The 18,681-nt window shown below is 45.0% G+C and overlaps 4 protein-coding genes across 4 annotated transcripts; all 4 read right to left on the reverse strand.

Moving 5' to 3' along the window:
* Positions 1-276: 276 nt before the first annotated feature.
* Positions 277-1,377, reverse strand: NEUTE1DRAFT_149024 (uncharacterized protein; the record flags this gene model as incomplete). Its single annotated transcript, XM_009856411.1, has 1 exon — positions 277-1,377. One exon carries the CDS (start codon positions 1,375-1,377, stop codon positions 337-339), a length of 1,041 nt encoding a protein of 346 aa, XP_009854713.1.
* Positions 1,378-2,660: 1,283 nt separating this feature from the next.
* NEUTE1DRAFT_118321 (uncharacterized protein) lies at positions 2,661-4,129 on the reverse strand (the record flags this gene model as incomplete). Its single annotated transcript, XM_009856412.1, has 1 exon — positions 2,661-4,129. The coding sequence occupies one exon, from the start codon at positions 3,976-3,978 to the stop codon at positions 2,884-2,886; it is 1,095 nt and encodes a 364-aa protein (XP_009854714.1).
* A 2,336-nt stretch (positions 4,130-6,465) lies between these two features.
* NEUTE1DRAFT_104222 (uncharacterized protein) lies at positions 6,466-10,248 on the reverse strand (the record flags this gene model as incomplete). Its single annotated transcript, XM_009856413.1, has 6 exons — positions 6,466-6,496; positions 7,543-7,749; positions 7,813-8,273; positions 8,541-9,342; positions 9,372-10,006; positions 10,066-10,248. The coding sequence occupies 6 exons, from the start codon at positions 10,246-10,248 to the stop codon at positions 6,466-6,468; spliced, it is 2,319 nt and encodes a 772-aa protein (XP_009854715.1).
* Positions 10,249-11,477: 1,229 nt separating this feature from the next.
* NEUTE1DRAFT_50284 (uncharacterized protein) lies at positions 11,478-11,928 on the reverse strand (the record flags this gene model as incomplete). Its single annotated transcript, XM_009855612.1, has 2 exons — positions 11,478-11,521; positions 11,823-11,928. The coding sequence occupies 2 exons, from the start codon at positions 11,926-11,928 to the stop codon at positions 11,478-11,480; spliced, it is 150 nt and encodes a 49-aa protein (XP_009853914.1).
* Between the last annotated feature and the right edge of the window lie 6,753 nt (positions 11,929-18,681).

Raw genomic sequence — 18,681 nt, forward strand, 5'->3', positions numbered from 1 at the left:
ATGGACACTCTTTGCACTTGGGGATCGAGTTTTTATGGGTGAGAACTATGAAATTATGAAATGGACATCAGGCGAAAATATCAGCTGTTATCAACCCACATGGGGGGAAAATAGCTTGTAGGGTGAGTGGGCGTGTGTAGGGCGTGCCTCAAATAAAGTACGTGTAGCGTGTCATAATTAGAAGGAAATACCCAGAAATGGTATGTAACCGAGTAAGAACAGAGGGCCGAAGAGAGCAAGTGAATATGACAAGCGGGAGATGTAGGCTAGCACAAGAACTGTCCTCTACTGCCTGCGTGCCCAATATCAATCTATCTACAGTCCTCCATCCGTAGCTCATCGCGAGGCCGCTGCCAGGGCACACTCGATCACCATATGATAGAGGTCAGCAGTGCTAATACCGGCGGCGCGCGCCTGCTGCGGTACTATGCTCTCCGGCGTCTGGCCAGGTATCGTGTTGACTTCAAGGAAGTACAACGCCGTCAGCTCGGGGTTATACCTGTAATCGAAGCGTACTACGCCACGACAGTCTAGGAGATCGTACAGCATCGTCGATACATCCTTGATGCGGTCGCTGACCTGCGTCTCCACCTCGGCAGGCGTCACCTTGCTCGACGACCCATTGTACTTGGCATTGTAGTCAAAGTACTCGCTGTCGCCGTGGGGGATAACTTCGGTAATGGGGAACACGTGCAGCCAGCCTTCCGCATCGCGAATCACGCCACAGTTGAACTCGCGGCCCTCGATGAACTCCTCCACCAACACTTGGCCGTTGCCGTCCTCGCGCATGGCGTCTTCGACTGCTTGGACCACCTGCTCGCGGCTCTTGACTTTGGTAGTGGCCACGCTGCTGCCTCCCGACGCGGGCTTGACGAAGACGGGCAGCTCAAAATCGAACAGCAGAGCTTCAGGGTCGAGGGCGCTGATTTGGTTGCGATGAAGCAGGCGGGACTTGGCCACCTCCACGATGCCGAAGCTGCGGACTACGGGGTTGCAGTGGCCCTTGTTGGCGGTTAGAGCCGAGGTGTAGAAGCCGCAGCTTGTGTAGGGGAGGCCGAGCATGTCGAAGTAGCCCTGCAGCACGCCGTTCTCGCCTGGGTTGCCGTGAATGCTGATGTAGGCTAGGTCGAACTGGATCTTTTCGCCGGTTGAGAGGGTGACGCTGAAGTCGTTGCGGTCCACGGGGATTTGTTTGTCATCGTCGGTCAAGTGGTACCAGCCGGCCTTGGGGTTGCGGGGGATGACAATCTTGTAGAGGTTGTATCTGGCACGGTCGACGTTGGCGTAGATGGCATTACCCGTGCTGATGGATACGTCATACTCGCCCGAGTAGCCGCCCACGACTACCGCGATGTTCTTCTTTATGGTGTCGGCCATCTTGTAGGTATTGTAGCGTGTCGTGGGGAGACTAGCGACGTGCCGCGGTTGGCCTTTTATCATGGCCTCTTGGCACCCCGGCGTTGCGAAAGCATGCCATGGCTAGTGAGTTGTTGAGCTGGCGCGTCGGCGCGACTCGTGAGCGAATCCACTGTGTCGTCGATCATTCCCGAGTACTGCGTAGTGTACGAAATTGGAACGCAACGACGAGTGGGCAGTGATCAGTCCATCGTGGCTTTGGCTGATGGTAACTGAAGTTGTTGGCCTGCATGAAGATCGAGGAGAGGTCAACGTTATTGTAGAAGCAAGAACAAAAGGAAAGCAACGCTGGGGGGGCCAATGAGTGTACAGAGAGCATGGGCCATGCATGGTAACAGTTATGTCACCATCAAGACTCCACAGAGTTACGCGGTTTCACTGTTAGAGGAGAAACATTGCTGCTCCCATTCCACCCCAACAATCTGTCGACATTTCCCCGCGTCGATTCCAGGCAGGTGCTTCTCTCGCAAACCGGCAACAACACATCGCCAATCACAACCACCCTGCACGAGCGCATCGTCTCTTTTTCATCAACTCCAACGGGTGAAAACTTTTTAAACATTTATACATATCGTCGTTGGACTCCTCTGACAATTCACGGCTTTTATTTTATTAATCTCAAAGATTGGCAAATGTCTGGGTCGGCGATATTCTCAACCTCTCCTGGTCAACAAGCAATGTCTTCAATCACAGCCAAGCGCCTTGATCGCCTCGATGATACAACATTTAGCCTCCTTGGGCTATGACAATGGCCTTGCCAGTACGGCGATGACTTGCGAAAACCCACAAGTAGGATATATCTTCCCTTTGACCGCCCACGGGGCTTGATGACATTCCCTAGACTTCTTCCTTCAAATGAGAGCTTTTGGGCTTCTCTCCAGCATCATCCCTCCTTGCCAGTCTTGCCCTTTCCTTTCAAGCGGACATGCGACTTGCTCCTAGTCTACTTGGTCAGCTATCCCACTATCAGATTGCTAGCGGAGTTGCGCCGAGTGCTGTTAGTATTGCATCTCATTCACTTCAAGTGAAGAACGCTGAGAAAATGGGTAGCAGACACTCGAATTGATCATCTTCTATCAACCGTCGGAGCGCACCAGAACAGTCGTAGGGGAAAGTACTGCTGGGTGGCGTCATTCATTTTTCGTTGGGTGGAGTACACACTGGGTGAGCCTTCTCCCCCAATCACTCGGATCTTTTGAGGTGAACAAGTTGGACGGGAATGCATGCGCATCTTCCATCACGTTTTCGAACGGTTTCATGAATTCTTTGTTTGTCTTTTCTTAGCCATTTCGTCATCTTTAATCGTTATGTTCCTGATCCCCTTTCATTCCTCCTAGTCATTCCATTCATTTATTCCATCCATGTCATGATCCAATCTTTTGTCCTTTCCGTAACATTAAAGTCCCTCTCCGGTCATTTTCCCCCAGTAGATAGTCTCCACGGTTATCGCTCGTGGACTGTCCCCGCTTACTCTGTCAGTGCGCTCACAGCAGGCAACGCATACGCAAGCAGCTGCCACCGAGTCCAGTTCCTCCAACTCGCCTCATCATCCACCAGATTCCTCTTGGCCAGCAGCCGCCACGAAATATACAACCCATACGCCACAAGAGGCACCGCATACCAGACCGGCGTCCCCCAAAACAGCGTTCCCACCACCGCCCAAAACGGGATGGTCACGGCCAGGTAATAGCGCGTCGCCGCGTCGCCAATGATCAGCGGCATCGTCTTGCGGTTCGCCCGCTGCCGGTCGCCCTCCTGGTCCTTGATGTCCTGAATGGGCACGGTCGTGACGACGAGCAAGCCGCTCATGGCCGCCCACGCGTATCCCCTCGGGCTGACGAGATCCCCCGCCATGTCGGCACGGTACTCTCCCGACCCGAGCGCAATTCGCAGCGGCCCCATCTGATAGATAATGTACGAGATACCCAGCACGATGTCCCGCACCAGAAGCTCGCCGGAGCCTCCGAGGTCGTTGTAGATGAAGACGGCGATGACGATAAGCAATGCAATGTTCCAAACGCCCAGGGCATAGCCGAGGGCCAAGTATAGGGGAACCAGGCAAAGGAGCAGGCGGCGGGTTTGGTCGGGCGTGATCATGCCCGAGGGAATGGGCCGCCATGGCTTGTTGATGCTGTCCTCAACGACAGAGGCAGGCTCACGCTGGTTGTCGAGGTTGACAAGGAGTTGGCTCATGAACTGGAATAGACAGCTACCCGGGAGCCGGGAGAGGGCTTGCTTGAGCGTGGGGGGGTCGGGTGCCGTTCTTGCATCTTTGGCGAAGGAGAGGGCGACGCCGAAGAGGACGCATTGGAGGGAGAAGGTGAAGAGGTCGTTCTTGGTGAAGGTCCAGATGATGCGGATCATGGCGGATACGTTCCCCATGAGGCTTCCAGCGGGGAGAAGGGGCTTCTGGGTAAGGGATTCCGGGGAACGGGAATCTACGTCGTCATCATCCGACTTGAGTTTGGGGGTTGGATTGCTTGGGTGCCATGATCCGGTGCCGAACATGGACCAAAGACGTCCTAGAGCCGGAATTGGCTTGTTGTGAAGAGTCGTAGACATGGTGGGCTGGCTTTTGCGGGTTGTCTCTTGAGTCTTGACTCTTGGAACGTGAGAAGGAGCTTGCTATACCGCAGACCAAGTCATGACCGTGGAGAAAGGTCTGACCTCTGTCTATTTATGCAAAGAGAAAAGGGCATACCCCGTCGCAACCCGCTCGTCCTGGCCTGCTCAACAGATAAAGTCAAGTCGGCAATTCACGATCAGAGAGGTACAACGATAATCTGGACATAACGATCAAATGTCACCGCCCCCATTCCATTCGTTTGGAGCTTTCAGCAGCGTAATGGGGTATCGGCTATTATTAGCATCACGATCAAAACCTTGTCTCTATCCAGTATCCCTTTAACGGTGAAAAGTTATCTTTTTAACGCGCCCCACAGAATACCCAAGGAACTTGGTTACATGGGCTGTCAGCTAAGCAATCCGCTTACAGCATTATTGGATACTACCAAGGCTAGAGCTTCCGAGGTATCTGTGAGCTCAGATTGTATCCTGCAGGCCAATAGGCAAATCGGATATCCCCAAACGTACATGACGCTAAAAAGATAAATTTTCACCGTTGAAGGGATGGTAATCGTTATACCCTTTAGTTTGCAGACTTCGAAAACATCACCACTCACCCCCTAGATGTACCTTGACCACCACTTTTCAGCACCCAAGTACCTGCCCTGAGCCAACCCTGGCATCCTCGACACTACGTGACATAACGATAACCGCGGTATAACGATCCGACCATCACATTAACCAAGACAGCCACGACGGTAAATTGCCGATTTACAGAATTGACTGTACACAGTACGTTTCATTCGCACCGTCATAAAAGTCTTTAAATCAACGTCACCCTTTGGGGTCCAGCCAATCATCTTACACCCATTCTCGGGAACCCTTGTCCATCCGCCATCCTCGTATGATACTCGACCCTGCCATGCAACATGGCAGCCGGTGGACAGTGACGCTGGAAGGGGAGAGCGTTACAGCCACAAACGGTTATACTGCGGTAGCGAGCGAGATGGTGGTTTGTTTTACTGTTTGGGTACAGTGAGACTTCCACTTGATAAAGTGTGCATTTGGAAGTATGTAGGTTGGTGGTGAGTGGTTTCGAGAAGTTCATGACGGTGCGCGAATACAGGATTCGTCAGGACATGTTGTTACCAGGGGGTTCGAGTCGCGTATTTATGTTGGCTGCGCGTTGGGATCTGGTAGCGTTGAGCCCCCAAGGAGCATGAGTACACGGATTCTACGGACGGATTCTGCTCGTATAACATGGGTTGAGTTTTTAACAGTTTGAGGACACCCTGTACGGCTTTTTCCGAGAGATACAGTAAAACGTTGGCTTCATAGCCAATCATGAGATAAGCAACTAATCTATGTGCAAGCGCCGCCGCCGTTGGTGGTTAGAGGGAGGGGCGGGCCGGGCCATAGCGTACACTTTTTAGTGACTTCTTGCAAGGTTTGGGATAGGGACCTCCCAAGACGTGGGATACCTACCTCTAGGTTACATGCCTACTAGTACAAGTAAACAGCTCTCGCTAGCTCTTCTCGATTCTCAACTTGTCAGTCGGTCAAGTCTTCCCAAGAGCTACTATCCGTCTACTGCACGCAGACCTGCTCGCCGAACTTGCAGGACCGGATGAGCGGACTGTAACATGACTTGGTTTCGATGCCCTAGAATACCTCTTTGCAGGAACCCTGGGCCTGTCGCGGTTGTCATGCAGTTCAGATGGTCTAGAAACGACCGAGCACGCCTTATCCAGAGAGAAGCTCCTTCAATATACGCTCTTGGGTAGTAAACGCGCGTTTGCGGGTCATGAATCGGGGCAACGTCGGATGCTGACATAACATTAACCACAGTGCGCATCAATGTACGAGCATACATCATGATGATTGAGTTGAGGGAGAGGCGGAAGAAGTGTGGGAAAATAGCCCACTGGTGAAAATCTGGGGTGTTTGGAGGCACTGTGACAGCCGCGAAGGCAGGGGCAGGCGAGACTGTAACGGTAGGGAACCAAGCCCAATGTTACCTTCTTAACCTGACGTCTACAGTGTAGGAAGCCAGAAACGTCACCATTCCATACTCTTTGCTTAGTCGTGGTTCTTTGTTGTTTCCAGCCATCAGTCTCATCCAACTTGACCTCCCTTATCTTCGCCTGCGGGCCTGCCGTGCCTCGTTCCTGCCAATGCTGACACCATGAATTTTGAGTTGCAGGTATCATCCTACGCGACTGCGCATTCCAAAGCCTAGCAGGCGTTGTGGTATACCGCTTCTACTCGCTCGTAACAGAAATCCTCAACCCGCTACGGGGAAGGCCTCCACACCTTATGCGGGCGTCTTAAGCTTGCGCACTAGATCCATAGGTAGGTATGCAGCATCTGGCCAACTGGATTGGCTGATAAACCTTGTCGTATTTACAAATGTTACTATTACGATGGAGTAAATGCAGTATCGGACTGTTCAGTTCACGTCCGCGGGAGCTAATTGCTGCTGATCTACCCACAGGTCGTGCCGGTGCAGGCTTCTCTGTTTCCAAAGCCTTCGCATGATAGCTGGTTATGTTTTCGCGCTCCTTGTGGGCCCTGTAGCTCTTGGGGCCTTGGCTATTCTGTAAATCTGATAAGAGGAAGGATGGGCAAGGCGTAGGTAGGAAGTCAACTGCATCATCTCTAAAGTTTCGAGGATGATTTAAAGTCAGCGAAGAGCTATCATATTCTGGGCCTCGATGATTTAGTTATGTATCTTGTGACACAAGGATGTAACGAGTAAGATCGAAGCTAGAGCCCGGTAGCAAGTCATTCCAATGACTTCTTCGTTCCCAGCGTGATCGTGGTGATACGATTTACGAGTGTCCTCTGTGGAATCATGTCCTCTTCCTTGCGTGTTATCCTGGTATTTCTGTTGTTGCACACGATCTGATGTCACCAAGTACTTGTACAGAAAACGTGTACTGTGGTGCACGGTGGCGGTGAAGTGTGCAGGGGTAACCATTTTTGTGGAGTATCTTAACCCCATTTTCTGTAGCACAAATGCTCGCACTGACCGTCGCCGAACTGGACGTACAGTAGCACGTTTCCACCGAACCCCGCGTGTCGTTTCCCCTCTTCCATTTTCCCCAATGACTTCCAAGCATCAGCAACTCGACAAATTTCAAGGCGTCTCTTGCAGCTCAAGAAATACACTCGTTTTGGTCGATTCCTCCTCCTCTGCCCCGTTTTCAAGATCAAAAATATACGGCATTTGGATATCTTGTTGCTCACTAATCCCTAAATCAATTCCAGTTGCACGCCAGAAAACGCCCTCAACATACGGCCCACCTTGATCTCCCGATGGCCGCCCTCGACGCCTTGTACAATACCTGACCTCATGCCGAGGACGCTGCCGACTCCAAACTCACTATCCCTACGATTGTTGGCGAGTCGTTCAATCAGGGTATTACACTCGCTGTCGCAAACTCTGGTCTCGTGTCCGGCAAGAGCTTCCCGGTCCCCAAGGATTTTTTCAAGAAACAATTCCCATAGAGGGTCTGCATAGAGTACTGGAAATCCCCGCAGAAAGATATCCCGACGCACGTCTCGTTCCTCAGTAGCCAGTTCGTTTGTGCACACGAATGGAGACATTCCTCGAACGAATAAGCAATTGAAGCGGCGAGGTTCACGTTTCCCTCAAACGTCAGATTGCACTTAACGCCGAACTTCCAGACCTTCGAACCCAGCGTTATAGTGCTGCCACTGCGGGCGACGGCTGCGCAGTCGAACGCGGTGCTCGAGGGCGGGGAGCTGGTTCTCGACAGTTAGCTACAGCCGGAGAAAATACATGGCGACTCAATTATCCCGGCTTACCTCTTCGCCTTCTTGACCGCGATCGATCCACCCACACCACCTCCGACGGCCGCCACTACAATCACAGCCAGAAGCGCCACTATCAAAAAAAACGTGGACCTCCGTAGGCCGCAGATCTTCCTTTTCAGGCCTGGCGAAGATGCGTTTGATTGTGGGAGGAAGTGCCCACTCTGTTCCTGATCTTGCTTCTCTGGGGAATTCGGTCGCACCAGCGGGCTGTATTGCGGATATGTTGCTGTCCATCTTGTCGAGACCGGCTCTTTGGGTACCTGTTGTCCAGGAAGAACAGCTTCTGGCGCATCTGTGCCGTTCACTGCGTGCAGGCCATCGTCCCAATGAGTACGGCTCATGATACCGGTTGCACTTGTACTGGCAAAAAGTCGACGGTTGGTTAGGGAGGCAATCGTGCTTCCGACGCAGTCAAGAGTGTGGACAGGAAAGGAGAAGGAAAAGATGAAAGCCTGATCAAAAACCAGCGCCCATGATATGGCTTATATTCTTGCCTAGGGCTTGGCGTTGGTGACACGGCAGGTCTTCTTTCCGCGGTTGCCTTCTCCCCCTCGGCTTAGGCCTGTCAAGCTGAGTTCCTGGAGTCCGATGTGTTCAATTAGCACCGCGCCACCGCCTCCAAGTCCGAACGTGGCATGTAAAAAGAGGTGGCCGCAACGGAATTGGATGCTCAGGGATCACTCCGCCTTGTCAACGATTCAGCCTATCTATGGGATGACCTCACGCTCGTAGTCCTTCAGAAGTCGCCAAGCCATTGGTGTCGTTTGACTAGCAATAACAGCACCCGTCTTTCCTGCTTTGCAGAAGTGACCCGCCGGCCATCCTCCATCTTCCTCTTGAAGGACAAGCAGTTCGTCCATCTCCCACTTTAGGAGGTCTCTGCCGATATTGAATACTTGACAAGCGCGCACCCGCATCGCCAAAGCCAACGGGTTAGCAGGCTTCCCCAACGACTGCACCAGCAAACGATAGATATGTCGTTGGAGTGTCTGACGCGTATTGGCGTTTTTGGTCGGATTCCTTTCGGCCTTTGTCCTGAGCTCGTCGAAGAACAAGCTGACGAAATACAGGAAGCTTTCAGTGGTCGTGTAATGGCGTGTGCCATTTACCACTGCATTGTTGACAAGGCAGTTGATAACAAAGTTCACTGTGGCAGCAAGGCGGGGATCTATGTCCAGATCTAGATCATCACCACCATACTTCACGAAGAACCGAAGCATGTTCACACTGACAATGGCGTAGATGCGTAGCCTGTCATTTGTAAAGTACACCTGCATGATGCCATCGACGTTTACGTTGAAGATCATGGCATCCAGAACCAGCTTGGGATCGGCAACTCTGTGCAGGTGCTCTTGCGGAATGGTCAGGTAGGCGATCGAGGTGGTATCAACATCAGCTGGGAATGTCTCCGTGGTCCCGACTGGCTTCTCGGTGAAGTAGTTCCACAGGCCATCCTGAAGCGGGCGTGACTTCTTGCCCTCTCTGGTCTTGTCGTTAAGAACGATAGCAGAGTCGGTTGAGCTGGCCACGGAGGCATCGTCATTGGAGACGAGCATCGCGATGATCCCTTCCAGCGCGTTCCATCTGGCCACAAAAGGTAGATGATGTCTTCCATATCAGTCAGTCCCCATATCAGCAGTTGGGCAAAGTTGTCCTTGAAAACCACCCCCTCCTCAGAGTAGACAGAATCTAGCTTTCCGCTCTGGGAGTGTAAGAAGGCTTCTGCAAGTGCAATGGGCTCCCCCAAGACCACGTTCTTGAGGAATCGATATATTCTTCCTTCCTTGGTCCTCTCGTTGTCCGTCACGATCTCGCCCCGAATGCCCAAAGATCTAGCAGCGACGATGTTCTCGGTGCGGTCGTCGAGGAAGACGGTACGGCTAGGATCACATCCAGTCTCGTTGATGACGTACTGGTAGAAACAGAGATCCGGTTTGCGCATACCGGCGGCCGCGGAGGTAAAGACGCGAGTGAACGCTTCCCATGGAAACGGCAGCGTCCGGATGTACTCGAAATGTTCCTTGGAGATGTTGCAGTTGGACATGGCATATACCTTCAACCCAGGCTTTGCCGCAAGCTTTTCCACCAGTTCTGCCCATTGCTCGTTAACTCGTAGCGAGCAGGCAGCTGCATCAATGGCTGGGCGTACCAGTGACGCCTCGATGTGGAGCTCGTCGCCCATGATCTGTTCGACTTTGGTTTGTCTTAAGGTACGGAGGTCCTGAAAGCGAGGGACCTGCTCACCTTGTAGGCTTCCTCCGCAGGTAGGAGGCCACGGTCGAGGTCATGCCAAGTGGTCGAGTTCATCATTTTTCGCATGGCACCTTTTGGCAACGCGACAAGGGACGCAACGTCTTGTGGCTCATCCCAGTCGAAGAGCACATCCCCAAGGTCGAAAATGATGGTGTCATATGGTGTAGTAGCCATTGTCCTTGTGTTTGAAATGTCGATGTCCTTGGGTGTGAGAATCAGGGTATCCAGTGTAGCATACATGGCTCAACTGGTCCTTTCCTCCATGACATTCCGAGCATTCTTATCCTCTAACAAATCTCACTATACGCTTACTGATAGCCCAAAGAATGAGCATGAGCATCACCACAAACCCGCCATATCATTGCATTTGACCGTCGAGCCCGACTTGTCTACCTGTGGTGATGTTGCTCATTCGTCAACCATCCATATCACTAGTTCTTGTCCGGGGACTACGGAGGCCGCATAGACGAGCACTGTCCTTGGTGGTATTTGTGGGGGTGCTTAGTTACATCCCCAAAGTTGAACTTCATGATTGTGACGTGGCGGGGTCGCAATAGTGCAGCGTCTTGCAGCAGCTTACCAGACTGAGGCCCCCAGAAAGACAAAGTCGTCCAAAAAAGCGAACCCAGCCGTTGTGCTTCCGCCTTATCATCACGGTCACTTACTAACGGTCAATGGCGCTGACGGTTCATTGAAACATATACCACAGTGCACAAAGACCCTTGGATAAGGTGGTCAACTGCAGGTCATTACCATCGATTGTTAGCGTCCGTACTGTTGGGAGGAACGCCACTCAGGGGCAGGTGCGCACTGTAGCCCAGGCACGCCATCAATTGCATGTGATAGCTCTGTCGAATGTCGATGAACTTACGAATATTATCGAGCCTTCCTAAAGGGGTGGGCAAGACGGACTCAGGGTAGACAAAGGTGTCTCAGGGTAGACAAGGGTGTTACAATCACGTCTGGCAAGCATATAAGGAAGGTCAACCCCCAACCTGTATTCTAGTCTTCTCTCTTGGGTAATCAAGCAAGCTTCTTCCCATCTTTCTTCCATCTCATCCTTTACCTTTTGACAAGCTCGATGACAACTTCATGTAGGGCCGTGGTATTGTATAGTTTATTCTGGCTTTACATTTCCATTTGCTCAACACTGGCTGATACGTTGGGGTCTTTCAGTTGATATTGGCTCGCTTCGCTTTGATCTCGACTTCACAAGCTGTTGATGGCGGGTATGCGGCTGATCTTTGGGCATGGCTAGGGCTGTCCTCATCAATGTCCTTACTATCTTGCTTCTGGTCACATAAAGTCCAACAGATTCTGGCCTTATAGGCTTCTCGACTTTCGAGTGCCGCCGCTGTGCCATTACGTGAGCACTAACAGTGGCCTCACTGGATGAGTGACACTTAGAGAGGCTGCGCAGTAAGAACAGAAAGAACCTTGTCGTTATCTTGAAGTTGGTTGGGCGTGTTACGGTACACAGATCTTCCGTACCTTGTTAAGATTTAGTTGGACGCAGAGCGGGACCAACCGCCTGGCACATCCCGGTCCAACGGTATAGGGTTCCCCTATATGACGAATTCACACACCACGAGGATACCGAGAATATATTTGTGAGTGAATGTAACAATGCGACGAGAGACAATGGTAATATATGATCCAAGCCTGAAACAACATACTCGAATCTTGAAAGAGGATATGTAATGATCAGACAAGCGGCTTGATCAGGACCTAGAACCGTTTAATTAGACAAGGGTACCAAGACAGTGGAGCGGTGCCTACACTCCCGCTCTCCGCCTTCCGCCTTTCAAAGAGTGTAACTGGCCAGCAACGGTAATAGTAAAACTCCAGAGGCATGATAGGAAAGTCTGATGTGCTCAGGATAGCCACCTATTCACGACAGTACGTTAGTACGCTAGCTGCCCTACATTACGTACCTCGAGTAGGTGCCTGCTGCAACCCTCTTTTATCACTCCCTTTACCTAGGGGTACCGGTCTACCACACCAGCATCAGCGCCGAGTTATCTATATAGTCGCTTATTTAACGCCCGGCACGGGAACTCTACCGTCGTCAGCGATTATCATTTTACCAAAACAGAGAAGCGACGTATAAAGCTTCATCCACTCCTCCTCCTTTTCCAAACGTGCAACGAACCTAAAGTCCCTCCACGTTTGTTCGCTTCATACAACGTCTTAGTTGCCATTGAACGCTGTATTAAGCATCAATCGGGCGTGTGGCTCAGTTGGTAGAGCGTTCGCTTAGCATGTTTCCGAGCATGCGAAAGGTCCTGGGTTCGATTCCCAGCTCGTCCAGTGTTTATTCATTTTTTGCTGAGATTTTTGGGTGATTCAGGGCTTTGTGGGTGCCTGACTCGCTTTGATATACTTTCTTTTTATTTCCTTTCGATGCAAAATTTTCTTCGAATGAGGTTTGTCTAAATTATATTTACTTCGCAGTTCGAAGACGGTTAAGGCAAAGAATATAAATAGTGACTGACACTTTACACCAAAGAGATACAATACACCCAAGGATGATTATAGCATTAGAGTACAAACATAAACCAATCGGCTACGCTGAAGAGCTGTAAATGAATGACGACATGCTTCAAAAACCGCTTGTGACGATAGTTTGTCTCTAGCACTCAACCAACCCTCTTCGAAAATTCCTTACTATCTGTGACAAGGGCAGTATTCTAGGCTTGGAACAGTAGTTCAATTCAGCTGATAAACTACTTTGGTCTCGAAGGCCTTGTTAATCCTTTCAAGCCTTTCTAACTAGGCTGGGCTCAATAGCCTTCTTATACTAAAGCCTTCCTTCCTCCTATTGAGTACGTACATAAATCTAACGGCCTTATCCAGCCGCGAGGCTACAAGGTATTTATCTAGCTGTGAGCACCCTAGTACTTACGTATAGAACCCTATAAATAGCTTCCTCCAATTTCTTAGTATTAGCGCTATCCCCGATATCCTCTCGTTACTCGGATTGGCCGGCTTAGGCCGGCCGTAATTTTGTAATACCGGGGTTCCCTTTATAGGGCGGACTAGCGCTAGGCTAGTATAGTCGATAGTTATACTATTAGTTGGGTACGATAGGTCTTAATAAAGGGATTCGGATAAACGTTACTGCTAGAGGGTTAATTCGTCCGAGGGATGCTTAAGGTATCTAGGCGCCTATAAGGCTATAAAGTTAGTTTAAGCTTTGTAGTTCTATTATAATTAACCGGGCTAGGAACCGCTAATTAATTAATTAGTCCTAGCTATATAGTTCTTAGGCCTTAGTCGGTCCGGCCTAGGGTTAGGGTTAGAATATCCGTATAATATTAGTTCCCTCTTCTTTAAAATTCGCTTCGAGCCGACGAGGTTAATAATACCGGTTTATAATATTAAGGATAGGGTTTTTAGCGTTGTAGGTACGCAATAATTTTAAAGCTTATTTGGGTAGCGTTAATAGAATAAAATAATTTATTACTGGGTTCTATTAATAAAGAAATATTCTTATAGTTTCTAAATATTATTTAAAGTCTTTTAACCTTCCTACTTAATTCGATAAAGTATTTTATTTTCGGCTAGTATAAAATCTACGACTTTCTTTACCTCGTAGTCTTTAAATTTAGTTGGGGCTGCCGTACGTAGGACCTAATTAGGGTTAGGGGTTATTTAATTATTAATATAATAAGGTTCTAGGAATAAGACGTAAAAGGAATCGTAAATTTACTATATTTTCGGTAGGGCTAATCGGATAGCGGTAGGGAATATTACTTAGGTAATTTTAAAGGGGCTATAAAGCTTCTTATTAAACTTTTTGGAAGGGCGCTTAGTTTTAATATAATTATTGTTTAATATAATTAATTATCCTACCTTATAATTCGGCGCCTCCGTTCGTCGTTTATCCGCTTATTCCTTTATCTTTTAACGGGCGTAGTCGAAATATTTCTAGGCGAATTTATAAATTTGGATTATTTAGTGGGTGTAAAAGCGGTTTTTAGGGTTACGAGGGGCGCTATTAGGGGGGTTGTATAAAATAGGGTAATAATTGTAATTAGTGTAGAATAGAGAAATACCGGATAATAATAAAATAGTATTATTATATACGAATTCGGTAGTAGTTAATAAATCTTTTTAATTATTTATTTTATAGTTAACGAAGGTATAGAAATATATTTCGAGGATTTAATTGAGCCGCTTAATTTAGCTATCGATTTGGGGATGGAATATTATATTTATACGGCTTTTAATACCGACGAGCTTTAAGAAATCCTTTTAGAAATAGGCTATAAATTAGGAATTGCAATCGGAAATAATATTTAATAGTACCCTATACAATTGCTAATAAAAGTAGGTAAAAATTTTAATAAGGTCTTCTATTTTCTTCTCTCCTATTTTAAGAGGGATAAAGTAGGCTATTTTTGTAAAGGGATTTACTATAATTTAAATAGAATTGCAACCGTTAGAAAGGGGTAAATTTATAATAAAATTTATTGTAATAGTCTTCTAAGGGGTGTAGTAGAGTTCTATAGGTTAAAGAAAGTTATAAGGGGAGTAATAAGGGGGCTTATTTTATTAGTATTTATAGTAGCCGCGAATATATTCTCGAATGGTTTCCTCTATTTTAGGCTATTAGAAATTCCTTATAATGAATTTTATAGTTTTATTTATACTTATATAGCCTACGACTTTAGTATTATACTTTGAATTAATATTTTTGTATTGTAAATTAGTAGGGACCTAAAGGCGGTTCTTCCTATAGAGGAGGTCGTCGATCTTTTCGAAATCCTTCTCTCCTTCCTTATTAAATTACTTTATATACAATAAGTTGTTAATTCGGGTTTCTTTAAGCTACTAAATAAATTCTTCGTTCTATTGGGGGACCGAGATATTATAAAGCCTATTTTTAGAGAGGAGAAAATTATTGCCTTCGGAGTACAAAAAATATTTATTCTAAAGGACTATTATAATTAGCTAATCTTTACCCCCCCCCTTTTCGGGTTTGAAATTTTCCTAGCGAGAAAGGGTATTTACTTTGCTATTGAAATAGCCGGGTCGGTAATTAATAATAAATTAAAAATTAGCGAATTAGATTGCCTATTAGGTTTAACGACGGTTAAGGACCTTAATATAAGTAAAATATACTAAATTCTAATAATCGGAAAAGACTTCAATACAATACTTAGTTCCCTCGAGGTAAATTTTCTATTGTTTAAAATTATTAACGATAATTAAGAACTCCTTATTATAAATTTTGTAATTTATTTCGGCCGGCGATATTTTATAGGAGTGGAAGGTAATAGGGTGGATTTTACTATCCTCTTTCTTTTGGGAAAGGATTACTCCAATACCGAAATTTAAGGCGTCGGTTTTTATAATAGCTAGTTCGGCGGGATTAAAATAGGCTAGAACGGGCGCGTTAGTAAAAGTTTGTTTAAAATCGTTGAACGCTATAATTATTTCTTTTATCTATTTCCAAAGCTTACGATTAAGGGTATTACCTTTCGAAATAGTTTGGGCTAGCGTTGAAAACCCTTTAATAAACCTTTTATAGAAATTAGTAAATTTTAGGAAAGACTATAATTCTTTTAGAATTTTGGGGAGCTCCTAAATTAAGATTGTTCTTACTTTATTGTTAATTATATTAATACTATTTGGAGAAATAATATAATTTAGGAATTCGATTTCCTATACCTTTTATTTATACTTTTATAAAGTAATAGCGAGGTAATTATTTAATAACCGCTTTAAGACTTCTAGAATAAGACGGTCGTATTCTTCTTCCGTATTAGTATATATTAAAATATTATTAAAATATATAAGGACGCTAGAGTCAATGAGATTTATAAAGAGGTAGTTTATTATAGCTTAGAAAGTAGAAGGGGCGTTAATTAGACCTATAAGTATAACAACGTATTCGAAGAGTTCGTATTTATATTGAAACGCTGTTTTTTATTCGTGACCCTTAATTATTTTTATTAGGAAGAAGCCCGATTTGAAATCGATTTTGGTATAGAATTTAGCCGTTTTAAGGGCGTATTGAAACTCCGTAATAAAGGGTATTGGGTAACGAATTGGAATTATTATTCGATTGAGGGTACGGTAATTAATTACCGGTCGGAAGGGATTATTTAGATTTTTCTTATCTATAAATATAAGGGGGGCCCTATAAGGGGCCGTAGATTTCTTAATTCTATTAGATTTTAGTATTTTATTAAACTAGGGTTTAAAGGTATTAAACTTTCTACTATTTATAGTAAAGATAGGGCCCTAAGAAGGGGTTTGATTATTAATTATATTAATTTTATAATCCTATAATTGTAAATTAGGTATACGAATAATAGCGGCTTTACTTATAATAGGGAAATATATACGGAATTCTTCTAGGACGGCGGTAATAGCTATATCGATTTTAGTTTGGATATTGGCGATGGCTATTATTAGAAGCAATTTAAGGACGATAGAATTAATATAGTTTTTTTAATAGTAATTTAAAGCGAACTTAATTTCTTAGGTTTTATTAAAGAAGAATATAGGTTCGTATTATTATAGTTATTAATAGGGTAGGATAATATTATACTTATTATTTATTATAGAGAATTCGAAATTGAAGTATATATAATAGTCTTCCTAATAGTATAGAACAATTATTTCGATATAGTAGCGACCGTTATACGTATTTATTAATGCGTTAAATCTTATAAGGGTATAAATATTAGTTCGTTTAATTAAGGGGAATTTCTAAACGCGGGTTTAATAGAAGGATATAATTAGGATTAAATTACCCGGGTTTAAAAGAATGCGGATAGGATATTCTATATTATTATAGATTAATATTATTCGGACGATCGATTATAGTCCTAAGTAAGGCTTTAGATAGGGTTTTTTATAGGGTTATTAATTACTATTATTGAAGTTTAGCCTCTTTAGGGTGTAAATAATAGGGTTAATTGAATTAGTACTAAAGTAAGGCTAGGGTAATTTATATAATACTTTATAGCGGCTATTTAAAAATCCGAATTAGAATCTTAGTCCATCTCTATAGTTTATATAACTCTAGTAATAGCGGCTATTTTAATTTTTTTGAATTAAGCCTTATTATTTTCGAGGGTCTTAGTTCCCTCTTTTTCTCGGTCGTTATTTTTGTATTTAGCGGATATAGTGGCCGTTCTAAATTATTATTCCTTAGGTTATAGTAAATCCTTACTATTATTATCCTTTTTTATAAAATATTTTATAGTATAATAATTATTACAACTATAGCGTTAATAGGAAGCTTAGTCTTATTTATACTAATCGATATCCGCTTAATTAATACCTTTTAATATATTGCAGACCAAAGGCCATTTCTTCTCTTTAATTGAACGATTAGGTTATTTTAAGGATTAATTTCAATCTAAAAGGGAGTGGGTATCCTTTCGAAGGTATTGGCCCGACTTCGAAGGCTCCGTCTTTAAAGTAAATACGCCTTTTCCCAATTGGTATTTAAGGGTTTAAAGTATATTCTTATAAATACATCCGGTTTTACGGATTGTACTAATAAATTCGTTATTAATTTCTAATACTCCTCTTCTTATAGAGTATATTAGTTCAATAATTTTAGAAGGGAGGGTTTTAGTAATTTGGTTCTAGAAGGTAATTCTAGCCTAACCGACGGTTTCGTTAAAGTTGAATAGTTTTATAAAATACTTAATTATATCCCCGTTATATTTAAACTCTTCTATTTTCTTTATATTCTAATAGCGTTTTAAGGGATCCTTAAATTATTCTATAAGGGTATTAGAGTATTTTTTCTATATATTTTCAACACTTATAAATTAAATTTGATACGCTTATAAATCGTATTATTTCTAAGTTTTATTAGAGAGTATCGATCCTAGCCAATTGATTTTATAATTATCGGTAGGAAAATTGGTAGTATATACGTAGAGATACGTATTAATTTGTACTTACTAAGGGCGGAAGGAATCGAGCTTTTTATTATTATACGTAGGAGGCTTATTAAAATAGATTGGTATAATTTAGATTATTGGGAAAGTAAAGTTCTAAAGGAATTAATTAGTTTAATTATAGCTATTATTATTAGAGAATGCGCCGAAGGTTCTAAGTAGCGATAGTAGCGGCGGGCCCGGGGGTCCTTAGCCTCCAGTTAATTAACCGAAGCGGACGGATCCGAATAGGTCGGTTCGGGTAGTATTATAGTTTATATATACCTAACCGGCCTACTATTTAGTTTAAACCGTCTAAAGGAAGTTATTTTTAAGGCTAGGATTTTCGGGGATAATAGAAGGATAGTATATAGTATTTGGGGTACGAGTAGCAGTACATTATTCGAAAACGCGGATAATTGAGGCGACGGAAGCTATATTAGCCGTAGGTTAGCCGGTTTGCTTGAGGGTATTTTAAATATTGGCGGCGAATTAGGCGATTTATTTTTCTAAGTTCTTAACTTTATTAGGATCGATTTACTTATTAAGGAGATTGTTAATTTTATTATTAAGGGTATTTACTTAAACTTCTTTCTAACTGGCCTAAGTTTTAATATACCCTAAGAGGGAGGAATAGTAGGCCCTTCTTTCATTGAGCGTTTTTAATACCTTCTATTATTATTAGGTAGTTTCCTAG

The sequence above is a fragment of the Neurospora tetrasperma genome, assembly GCF_000213175.1.
Source record: "Neurospora tetrasperma FGSC 2508 unplaced genomic scaffold NEUTE1scaffold_6, whole genome shotgun sequence".
Taxonomy (NCBI): domain Eukaryota; kingdom Fungi; phylum Ascomycota; class Sordariomycetes; order Sordariales; family Sordariaceae; genus Neurospora; species Neurospora tetrasperma.